Raw genomic sequence first — 11,789 nt, forward strand, 5'->3', positions numbered from 1 at the left:
GTGTTTAGAGGTCGAATTTTGGATATTTTGAAAATTTTCAGGAATGCAGGATGCATTAGACCACTTTTAATGGCCTACAATATATAAGGGTTTAAACTTGTAGGTTTCTTTCCTTTGCTACACAAATTACTCAATAAAGCAATGCTCAGTCACCATAATGATGCCAATACGTGCCAATCTTTAAATCTATCTTGGCCTGATGACATTTTATGATCCTAAGGATATAATTCATAACGCGCTCACTAAGGCTCCGCCGCGTCTCCGTATCAACGATAATATACAAATTTTACCTGACGGCACCATGATGGCTGCAAGATTTCTGATTTTAATTCATTTTTATGTCTAAACTGCAGTTCGCCTCATTATTTCGCTCGGGTATCAACTCTGAAGACCTTCACATGAAAAGAGAATGCAAAGCTAACTCTTCAAAAAGATCAGCAACTACTTTTCGATAACTCACGACACATTCAGTCATGATTCATTAACTTACATGGCTGAAAATCTGCAATAAAGTATTAAAAGTTTAAAGAAATTGGAATCAAATATGAAAAGCTGTTTCAAATTACACATAATGCATTTCTCATGATAAACTGTTATTGAAACTTTCCAGTTTCTTTCTTTTTTTCAACATCCATGCACATCCAACATTACTTTTTATCTTTTGGCATGTGACGGAATCGAGCGAGATAAAAGGAATGAAATCACGTATGTAATGATGTTAATATTTAATAAGATTTCGTCTGTAATGGAATATTGAGGAATTGGAACTACAATAAAATGAGAAAAGGATTGAAAATTCTGTGAAAAAATAATATTTGATCTAGCATTGTTTGCAGTTTGTTTGGAATTAAATGTCGAAAAATCAATGTATGAATGGAATTTCTAAGCGGAAATTGAGATAAAATTTTAGTTTGGTGGATTGGTGATGGGATGTTGGTCTGTGAATGTATTGAAATTGGTGTTTGATGCTAGACTTAGATTGCGATCAGTTGTGCAGCTTGATGGAGTTTTAGGAGAGTTTAATCACCTTCAAAGATGGTGGTTAGGAAGACAAATCAGTCTGGAAGGCACACGGTGTAGAAATGGCCAACAATCCGATCCAAAGGCAGCGTGACGCTTTTCTTAGACCAGATTCGATGAATTCCAGCCTGAGGTTAGAGTCAAGTCAGTCTGAGACCTGATTTTCAACTATTTTTACGTCCGGCTGCTATCTGGGTAAGGTTGAATCGACAAAATTTCTATCTCAACCTGGTCGTAACAAGAATTCATGTCCTTCCAGAGTTCTTAGATAAGAATTAGGGTAATTGACATATTGGCATGTGTACTGACTTTATTCTACCCCAGTAACACTAATGAAGAATGCTCTGCAATGGAACCGATTCGCCAGAATTTGACAGCCACAAGGACGCAATATGAGTCTTTAATATTCCATGACCGAGTCTTTGTGAAGTGCGGTTAAGAGTGGCAAGACATCATTGAACAAGAGTATAAGTTACAAAATACTCAAAAATACTCCTCCATATCTCCCCCTCGTTCCATCCAGTCCATAAAAGAAATCTTAAACATCCTTTAATTCCTTTAATAAATCATCCATCCATAACATTTTTTTAATCAATTCACAAAATTTTTTTATCATCATAAAATCGCCATTAAATCTTTAATCCCTTAAATAAACCCCGTATAGATAACAAGGTCCATAAAAAATTATTAAATTTTCTATCATCTCTTAAATACTTGTCCTCTTCTGTCCTCATCTCCAAAGCATGGAATTTTTATTAAACTCATGTATATTGATTCTCCATTCGAAAAGGTCATGAAAAATATTTTCTAGTAATTTTTATGCCTTCTTTCCGATCCATAAAAAGAGAGAGAGAGACGAGATGCATAAACGACAGTTAATTGTCATCCTATAAAGGGGCCACACGTCCTTCACAATCTTTTTATTTTCTTTAAACGAAGTGTCTTTGAGGCAGGGATGTAGCCAGGGGGGAGGAGAAGCGAGGGGAGGTATGAAGGAGGAGATTGGGAGAAAAGGGATGAGGGAAAGGAGGGATGAGGGAGAGGAGGGATGAGGGAGAGGAGGGATGAGGGAGAGGAGGGATGAGGGAGAGGAGGGATGAGGGAGAGGAGGGATGAGGGATAGGAGGAATGGGGTTTGCAAAAATTTAAGTGGAGGTTGGAACTTAGAGATTTTTCCTCAAAAAATGCTATAAAATTGAAGAATTCGTGTTTTTAAAGTGAAATAGGGTCCAAATGGATCCAAAAGGGTGGGTTTTAGTTGACCCACAAACCCCTTCTCCGGAATGTACTCCTAATTATGGGACATTAAACGGGGAAGAGGGGGTAGTGTGAGTCCAACTCCATCCCTAACAATCTCCCTAATTTGACAAAATTTTAAAGGGAAAGGGGCGTGAACCTAACCCCGCCCCTGAATACACCGCTGATTTGATAGCATTTACGCTCAACCACGACCCCTGCTTACGCCCCTGCATCCCAGCATTGAGGGGAATGCAAGGAGGATGAGTTGGATGATTCTAATATACCTTGATTTATTGATCATATTAAAGCCAGCTGGAGACCTTTGAGATTTTTTTTTCGGCCGAACATATATTTTATTTTACGAAAAAAAAAGGGGCGAGAATTCAAGAAGTCCTCAACAACAATGCAAGATCTTCCCTTTTTCTCCTCTAAAACAGTAAAGAGGAAAGGAACGAAAAAAAAATCGAGAGGAAAACTTTTTTAATTTATTACTTTTGAATATTAATTGGAAAATTGTTGTGCAAGTTTTTCCTGCCGCTTGCTGCTTCTCTCTGCCAATAATTTGTTCACTCAATCTTGTGTTTGACTTTAAAATTGGATTTATTTCCTCTACTTTTTTTTTGTGTTTTATTTTGTAATGAAATGGATAAAAGTTGGAGGTGGGGTGTCTGTAATGAAATTAACAAGATAGATAGATAGATAGACGGAAGGAATAGGAGATTGCAATGTATAACAATTTAATGAAGGGGTTTGAAGCTATGAACCTATGGAAAGTTCGAGATTTAGGGTAAATGATAGGAATTTAGGTAATTTTTGAGATCTAGAGCTGAGCTAAGGCATTTTGCAGCTTATGATTTTTGAACGAGTGAGGGAGCGCCAGATATCAGCACTCAGTAGACCTACAGTTAATAGTGGAATCAGAACCACTCCTTTTATGACATTACTGCCTAGAGCCAACAAATAGAAGCTGTGGGTCACGTTTTCACTATATATGATTCGAAAAAGAACAATTGAAAATTGTCTCCAACCGAGTCTCGAACCCAGGATTGTTGGATCGGTATTGCAATAATTACCGAACTACTAAATCATTCAGCTACCGAGCCACGTCGACTTATCAGAAGTCGACCTGAATTTTGCACAAAAAAGTTGACTCGACTACATTCAAAATTCAAGTTGACTTTATGTTATGGCTGTTCATTTATTAAGATCTAAAAAAGGGAGGAAAGGACAGGGGTAGGGCGGTCATCTGCTGTCCTTTTCAGCTTTGCTGCTGTATCCCTACGAAGCCTCAAAATGTCCCGATTTTTCAAGAAGTCAAATTTCGCATACAAATTTTGGAACTTTTGACAAATTTTGTACATATATACATATATATTTTTGAAGGTTCGGGTTCAAGCCCAGGACTGAAAATATTTTTTTCGGAATTTCAATTATTTTCTGCACTTTTTTGCAAGTTTCTAACCTAATTTAATTAGTTCTTTGAATATTAAGACTCAAAATTGTCCAAAAAAGCCCTAATAGTGCCAAACTTAGAAGTGTCCCGATTTTTTCCAAAAGTGTCCCGATATTTTGCGAAAATCCTCTGGCCTCCCTATACAGGGGTCATTTGCCTAACTGCTGATAAGAAGGCAGCCCTTAAGATCAGGTTAGGGATTCTAGAGATTACAACTGATCATTTTTGAACTTAAATTATGCAAGTAAGGCCACATAAGTTTATTCTTCTGCATTTTAAAAATAATACAGCTTTTGCATCAAATTCCTATAGCATCACTTTCATCTCACATCCATCAGATTTTCTATAAAACAATAAAGTTATTCAAAAATTCATTAAACTATTTCAATAAAGTCCTCTATATAACAATCTCCATCATCCCACGAGAAATGCAAGTTTTAGATCCTTTTAATTCCAGTCGTGGTTTTTACATCCAATAGAAGAAAAAATTCCTCATCCACAAGAAAAAGATGGAAAGTAATTATTTGTAAAGATGCACTAAGGGAAGTTATTTCAAATCATTTTACCGTAATATTTAACAAAACTTTCAGCCATGCGGAAAGCAAAAAAAAGATATTATGATGACTACATTAAGGATGATTTCATGATTCCATTGTCTTTATAATGTCTCTATATCTCCTTTAGTTACATTATCATTATTGTTGTTGTATGTTCATTATGTATGCATGTCTATATTCTGAATCATTCATTAAGAATGAGATTTTTGATGTGTTTCATTTTTAGTCGAATGCTATAATCTCGAGATTGCGTAACTTTTTGACGTAATGGCTGCATTTATGGAAGATCAATTACTAATCTGGTTGTAATTCTTTGAGGCTTTTGTTGTGTGATGATAAGCTGGTATGGATTATGAATTTAATGATAGAATCATCAAGAATGGGATTGTTGAGGTTGATTGGAATGAGTTCAAAGTGTTGTGGTATATGAAAATATGTAGGAATTTATATTAGGCATAATTTTAACGTCTTCAAAAAGTTTAAATCATTGAAATAATGATGCTGTTTACAGAGTTGGCAGGACTTTGAAAGTCCGGACTCTTAAAGTTCAAAAAGAAGAGACTATGGAGTCGTCTCCCAAAAAAAATTGGAGTCCTGCCAACTCTGGCTGACGTTTTAATTAGAATTGATGATTCTGGTGTGTTGGATATCTAGTTCATTGATTTTGATGACGATATTTGATTATTAAATCTTTACAGTTGAATTTCCCAAGATTTGATGAATAAAACAGACAAAGATTAACATTTAGTCGTAGTGGCTTAGTGGTGGAATGGATTAGTACTTCGGTATCTAATTATTGCATTATCGACCATGGGATCATGGGTTCTAAACTCGGAAGAATAAAACATTTGGTCATTCATGTGTAGTTAAAATGCGGCCCATAGCTTTCCTTTGAATTGGTAGTAATGTCTTCAAAAGAGTGGTTTTTATCCAATTATGAACTGTAGGTCTTACTGAGTTTAGAGTTGTTAATGAGTGTACCAACACTCATTAAGTAATTTAACACAAGCCAAGAATAAGATCTCAATGATGTGAACAACTAAAGCAGTGATGGGCAACCTTTTATTTTTCACGACTAATCCTGGTGGCAAACCTTGACCAAAAATGCACACGACTTAAGGTTTATGGCATTTCGTTGGATCAAACCCGAGTTGTTAGCGGAAAAGTCCAATTCCTTAACCACAACACTACCAATAATAATGCGGGAATGTCAATTATTCGTCAAAGCAGAGTATTTGTACAAGCATTGTGATGTGGCGAGCAAAAAAGCCAAATGGAAGACCTTTTGTAATAGCCTAGGATCCAAGTCGGAGCATGGTTCCAGTAAAGTAGTTGTACTAAAAGTAAATCTTAAAATTTATCATAAAATTTTCGAATTTTCCGAATATTTCCATCCAATTTTCCTCAAACTACGTCAAAGCAAAATAATCAATTTTAAGCATTCACATTTAATATTTTCGCCATTAACATTTCATGAAGTTCACGAGTGCATGCACTTTAAAAAAAAATAAATATTGCACCTTTAAGGTGTGCATAATCGACATTAATTTGCCAGGTGTAAAATCATTTTAAATTGAAAAACCACTTCATCATAATTTTTCATTCACTTTCTCGAACCAAAAATAGTAAAAAGTATAAAAATATGAATGTCTCGCGTGCATGCACGAGTAGTATGTAAAGCAACATAAAAAAAAACTAGGGGGTTTGTTTATAGGTTAAAAAGTTCGAGCATTAAAAAAATCACTCTTTATAAATCATAAAAACAATTTCTGACATGCTGAAGTGCATAAAGTGTACTCACGTGATGAATATTTTGTTTTCTTTATATTAATCCATTACAGCATTGCATATATTGCAATTTACAAAAAGCGACCACAAACAGAAGGGAAGGAAGCAATTGTAATCTTTTATTGTTGTTTTAACGTCGTTCCTCCTTACCTTTCATTCGGTCTTGTTTCTCCTTTTTCCTCCTATTTTCCTGTTCCGATGATTATTTGCTGGATTTAATGGGAAAACGGAGAATAGTTAAGTTTTGACTGGATGTCCATTGGTTCATTTCGAAGAAGAATGCAGATAGTTGAGTTAGGAAGTGCATAATTAGGTAGAAAAGTGCTAAGAGGATGCAATTTATCTTTTGAACAAGCAAAAGTGCCTTGATAGCTCAATTAGCAAAGTGTAGGTCACGAAAGTTGGTGTTGAATTTGAAGTCCCGGGTTCGCATCCCACCAAGTGATTTTTCGGAAGTTTACATACATCAACTTCTTAAGTGTAGCAGTTTAATGACAAAGGCCAAGAATTAGGCAACGTGAGATGTAATCATTGTCAAAAAACGGTCCAACTAATAAAGTTCGTCAAAATACTGAGTATGTGATGTCTCTCCCTATTGTTTACCATCTTTGTTACTTATCGAATATCTTGAAAATATAGCACAAAATCAGAATTTACCAGTTTGTGGTCAGTAATAAGAAACAAACCCTAGTCATGCTAGATATTAATGTATCTTTGACATACTATTCCACTCTTCCTCTCCCTTAATAGCCAGTTTCCCGGATAAACCTTAGCCATAGCCAGGAAACAGACAACTCTAATGACAATTTTTGTCACTTTATAGAAGCTCTTTTGACACTTGTCACCTGAGTAATCAGCTTTTTGGTAGAATATAAAGAAAGCTATATTCTATAGCTAGGAATATTTTGGAGTCTGTAAATCATGAGCAATGAACTCGAATAGGACAACGTGCTTGCTGTGTCTTCGATCTATCACCGTATTAACGTTCAAATGCAATGTGGTCTTGACGGCACCGTGACGACTAATTTCGACTCAAAAATGAAGTTCGATGCATTGTGCCGCTTGAGATACGTAAGTGACCATCTAAAATCTCTTCCAAAATTATTTCAAACCTCAACTAAAAATCACACAAGAGCACATCACTAACATTACCATTTCCTACTTATCCATATACATGCATGTTTATGCACATACACACAAAGCTTCATTTTTGTAAAGACATAAGAACAATAACAATGAAAGTTCATTCTTAGTCTATAATTTTATACTTAAGGAAATGTGAAGCGATTTATAGTTTGAAAATTGTTTATCGTGAGCAGCATTATGTACGTGATAGCAATCTCTGAAATGAATTTTTCTCACTCTCTTATGTATGCATGTCTCACATGACTTTCGAGTTTACAGCAATAAACAGTACAAAAATAAACTTTTATTTTCGTGGGGTTAAATCATTTAAAATTTATAGCTAAATGTATTATACAATTTGATTTGGCATGAAATTGTTGCATTCAATATAGCCATCGGGTGCCTTCTTCATTTCATTGAGTTCACCAACTTGAAAGATGACAGCCATACCGAGTGCTCTATATTGAATTGAGATACTTTTTCAGTCAATTAATTGTCTGATGAAAGTCAAAAAGGATATACTCACAAATGGAAGTCAAAATGGCAATGTCCAATCCAGAAGCCTGGATTGTTTGCTTTAAATTTGACTCTTACATATCCAGCATTTGGAATTTGAATTGTATCTTTCAGCGGTGGATGTTCATTAGAGTTTTTTGGCCTTTCAATTCCATTTTTCAGAATTTCATCAATCGTCAAATTTTTATCAAGCATTCCCATATCCATTACATAAAACTTATGTCCATGTAAATGAAATGGATGTGTAAATGGATCTTTGAGATCAATAAGCACCAATTCAACAATAGACCCGAGTTTCACTTTTAGTCGATGAATGCACTGACAGACTGATGACTTTTCAATGCAATTGGCATTCTTCAAATTTTTCATATCACAAAAAATTGATTCATTGTAGATGGACTGTTGTGAGAGTAGTGAGAATGGTGGAGTCATGAGACTAATATTGTTGATTGTACCGGCGTTGTTGAGATTGAATTTGTCTGAGGCAACTGGAAATAGAATTGAATTTTGAAATTGGATCGGAGAAATATTTGGTTGATGTTCATTAGAGTTGGTGTTCAGGTATCTGAATGTGAGGCTGGTTGATCAGTTCAATTAATTGTAGGAAACTGGGAAAGCCGAAGTCTGATTTCAAAACTGACCAAATTTCAGGTATATACCTTCTCGTGGTATTCTGTGATACTGCTAAATACACCACTGGTGACTGAGCTATGTGTGGGGAAAAGTTAAAGTGTAAAAACCTATCCAAAAGAACCTTGTCTTAAGCGTGACAGTCCCAAAATCAAGCTAGCGATGGTAAAGCTTACAATCGAAAATTTCCGAAAGCTTTTACAAAAAGCAGGTCAGCAAGACATCAATAAGGAGATTCAGATGAGGAAGTATGGTTAGGTAGAAGGATAAACATTAGAGAAAGAATGTAATAGAAATTGTCATTGATGGGACAGAATCACGAGTTTGTTACATCGTACTTGGCCGGAATCCGCAAGAAAAATAGCAGCAAGGAGCTCTAAAAGCTACTTGACACAGAAAAGTGATGAAAGAATGTCAGTTTAACGTATGGATAAATAATTTCTAGAAACTAAGTGACAGAATCAGCAATAAAGTCAGAAGGAAAGCATTTTGTTGCCACATAAGCTCCATTTATGTAGATCCATGGTTTCAGTTAGTAAGTAAGTAACCCGATCGAGACAAATTATTCAAAGCAGTCGAGAAGCTGCCATATGACATCCAAGTGGCAAATTTCATGTTAAATGCTATGAAAATGGATGTCAAGAGACCCCCATATGATTGTTATAAGAATCTCGTACCGTTCGCGAAACATTCAACATTTAGACAAGTAACACCTCGATTCCAACACATAAGCTCCTCGGTACCAAAATTATCTGATATTCCAAATTAAACAACCCAAAAACCCATCTCAATATACTCTAATCAACCCAAAAATCCTTTAATCAGTTACGTCAAAAAACCGCTAAGAAAATTAACAAGACATATATCTCACCCATAAATTTGATTGCCTTCTGTGACGTGAAGAGAACTTGATTATCCAAAAGTGGTGTATCGAAAATTAAATAAAATATTTGATCAGCAGCTGAACTAATGAAATTTTCCTTTTTCATATGCGATTTAGTCTCTGCAACAGAAATTCCATCAATGCTTGGTTGCGGTATATTGAACATTTTGCCTATTTCAAAGCTTTCATTCCATAATGGTGGAATACTGCTAACAAATTCAACATTTACATTTCTCATTCCATCCATTACTTTATTGTGGTATCTTAAAACTGCAAATCCTTCAATTGTATTTGTATTTATGCATGGAAATAATGTTGTTACTCGTATCCAATAATCTAGCACTTCATGAACTGTATGTACAATGATATCATAACGCTCACCAGGTAGAAAATATAAAGTATCAACAGTCACTGGTTCCATTTGTTCTCCATCACTTTCAATTATTGTAAAATTATGTCGCTCAATTTGTATTTGGAATGGACAAACATTAAATGCTGCATTTATAATACGAAAGCGATAACGTTTGTTTGGTTGGACGTTGTACAGTGTCAACGGTGCGTCCGAGTACTTCATTGTGGTTTTCTGGTGAAAAATCAATTAAAAACTGTTTTTTAGTACAATTTTGTTAAGGAAATTTCGTTTATGTTTAAATGCTTTAGTGGTTGACTAACATGATTCTTGTTTTCAATTTTCAAGCTATTAGGTTTGGTTTTTTGTGTTTTTGAATTTTTGTTCAATATTTGAAGGTAATTTTTTGGGAAAATTTTCGATATTTTGATTGTTGTGTAAGATACTTGGGAGGCACAGGGCAAAGAAATGAGTGGAAATTTAGCCCCAGACCGACATGACTCGATCCAGTTACGCTGACCTGGAGCAGGATTTTCAGATCTTTCTATGCCATGTGCTTTTTGGGTTATGACTGCAGAAATACTCCGAATTGCTAATCATACTAGAGTGGACTCGATTTGACACCTGATAGATCTTAGTATGGCGTTATTTAAACTCTGCTTGATTATTCTCCTAGATGTGAAAACAGAGAATTTGTACAAACTCTCTGATGTGGCCAGCAATAGAGTCAAATAGAAAGCTTTTTGGAGTAACCTAAGCTCCAAGTAGAAGTATTGTCCCCGTCTTACTGACTAAGGTTATTCCCCTTCAATGAAGTAATGATTAAGGTTATGATTAGAAGTTCATCTTCAAATCTTAAGACAGTGCTGTGTAAAATTTTTTGTATCTCTGGTGGTAAACCGGTACACGGCATGTGAATTCAAATGGTTTTTCAAAGAATTTCGGGGGTGTGCACATAAGTGTGTCGCGGCACTCATTTTGAACGACAGACTTAAGAGGTAAATAATAAGAACATCATGCAGATCTGAAGCTAAGATGTGTATTTTAAAATGAAAATGCTAACTTTGAGGATAACATTCATAATTTGAGGTTAGAATTTTGAATTTTAGGTCATGAATCATCAAAAATCCTCAAGTTAGAATATTTTGAGGTTAATTTACTATGATTGATTATGTTACTATGGCAAAATATAACAACGAATGGATTTAAAGCTAAACATCAATTAAAAACATTCAAAATAAACAATCACAACTTACATCCAAATATTTGCTATGTCCATTAATGAGAATTGAATGCACTAAAGGCAGTTTAGATGCCAATCCAGGGTAATACTGAAAATAGTTCACATAAAATTTCAATGAGTCAATTCTCAGAATTGCCAAAAAATTCAATTTTACCTCTTCAGCGTACTCATGCATCCAATCAGCACAGAAAATATAAAATTCAGAATAGTCAAAATCATATAAATTCTCTAATGGCTTTGATCGTACAATCAGTGCACCATAAAGTCCATTTGTTTTATGAAGTCCAGCATGTGAATGATAAAAATGCGTTCCTGATTCTTTTGCATAAAAAGTATAACGAAATTTGGATGAAAATTGAATTGGACATTGTGTAAGGAACGGAACGCCATCACTGTATGGAGTTCCTTTCTGTAAAAATCCATGCCAATGTATTGTTGTTGCCATTCCATCCAGTTCATTTTCTACATCCACAACAATGATGTCATTTTGGCAAACTTGTATAGCTGGACCAGGCAGTTGACGATTGACAGCTAGAAAAGTTCTTTCGATTCCATCGCCAACAATACATTGAGAATGAAAACAGTCAGTGTGGTTTCCTTTTAAGCAATTGTTGCATGCACCGCCCATGACTTGATAATATTCTAAAGTAAATTTGTAATAACAAACTTTTTGGTCATTTTGCGTGCAATTTCTGTTACAATCCTCGCCAGGAATAGCGTATTTCATGAGATCCTTTTCGTAGTGCGATTGTAGATGTTTGAAGATGTAAGACTTGAAGAATGAGTCTGAAATCAGTTGTTGTTGAATGATATTTTGAATCTAATGTGATATTTACCAATTAAATAGTCAGGACTGCACGGAAACATCAAAAAAGATTCAGCACACGTAAATCCATAAACAGCAATCAAAATTAACACGAGCTTCATGTTTACTGCTTCACATTCCAATAATAACTGATTTGTTTTTATATATTAGTCAAGTGAAA

General features: G+C 35.0%; 1 protein-coding gene across 1 annotated transcript; it reads right to left on the reverse strand.

Moving 5' to 3' along the window:
- Positions 1–7,484: 7,484 nt before the first annotated feature.
- Positions 7,485–11,546, reverse strand: LOC139099645 (uncharacterized). Its single transcript, XM_070652169.1, has 5 exons — positions 10,958–11,546; positions 10,817–10,891; positions 9,200–9,794; positions 7,709–8,186; positions 7,485–7,640 (listed from the first exon to the last, which is right to left on the reverse strand). The coding sequence occupies exons 1-5, from the start codon at positions 11,528–11,530 to the stop codon at positions 7,532–7,534; spliced, it is 1,830 nt and encodes a 609-aa protein (XP_070508270.1). The 5' UTR covers positions 11,531–11,546; the 3' UTR covers positions 7,485–7,531.
- Positions 11,547–11,789: the final 243 nt, after the last annotated feature.

Source organism: Chironomus tepperi, unplaced genomic scaffold, assembly GCF_022539635.2.
Source record: "Chironomus tepperi strain 1889 unplaced genomic scaffold, CSIRO-AGI_Ctep_v1 contig_479, whole genome shotgun sequence".
Lineage (NCBI taxonomy): Eukaryota > Metazoa > Arthropoda > Insecta > Diptera > Chironomidae > Chironomus > Chironomus tepperi.

Excerpts from the sequence above, each read along its gene's own strand:
- LOC139099645 (XM_070652169.1), bottom strand. The coding sequence starts at position 11,530 with ATGAAATACGCTATTCCTGGCGAGGATTGTAACAGAAATTGCACGCAA. Across the intron at positions 9,795-10,816 it reads GACATAGCAAATATTTGGAT|AAAACCACAATGAAGTACTC; the intron begins GTAAGTTGTGAT and ends ATTTTTCACCAG. Across the intron at positions 7,641-7,708 it reads TGCCATTTTGACTTCCATTT|AGCACTCGGTATGGCTGTCA; the intron begins GTGAGTATATCC and ends AATTCAATATAG.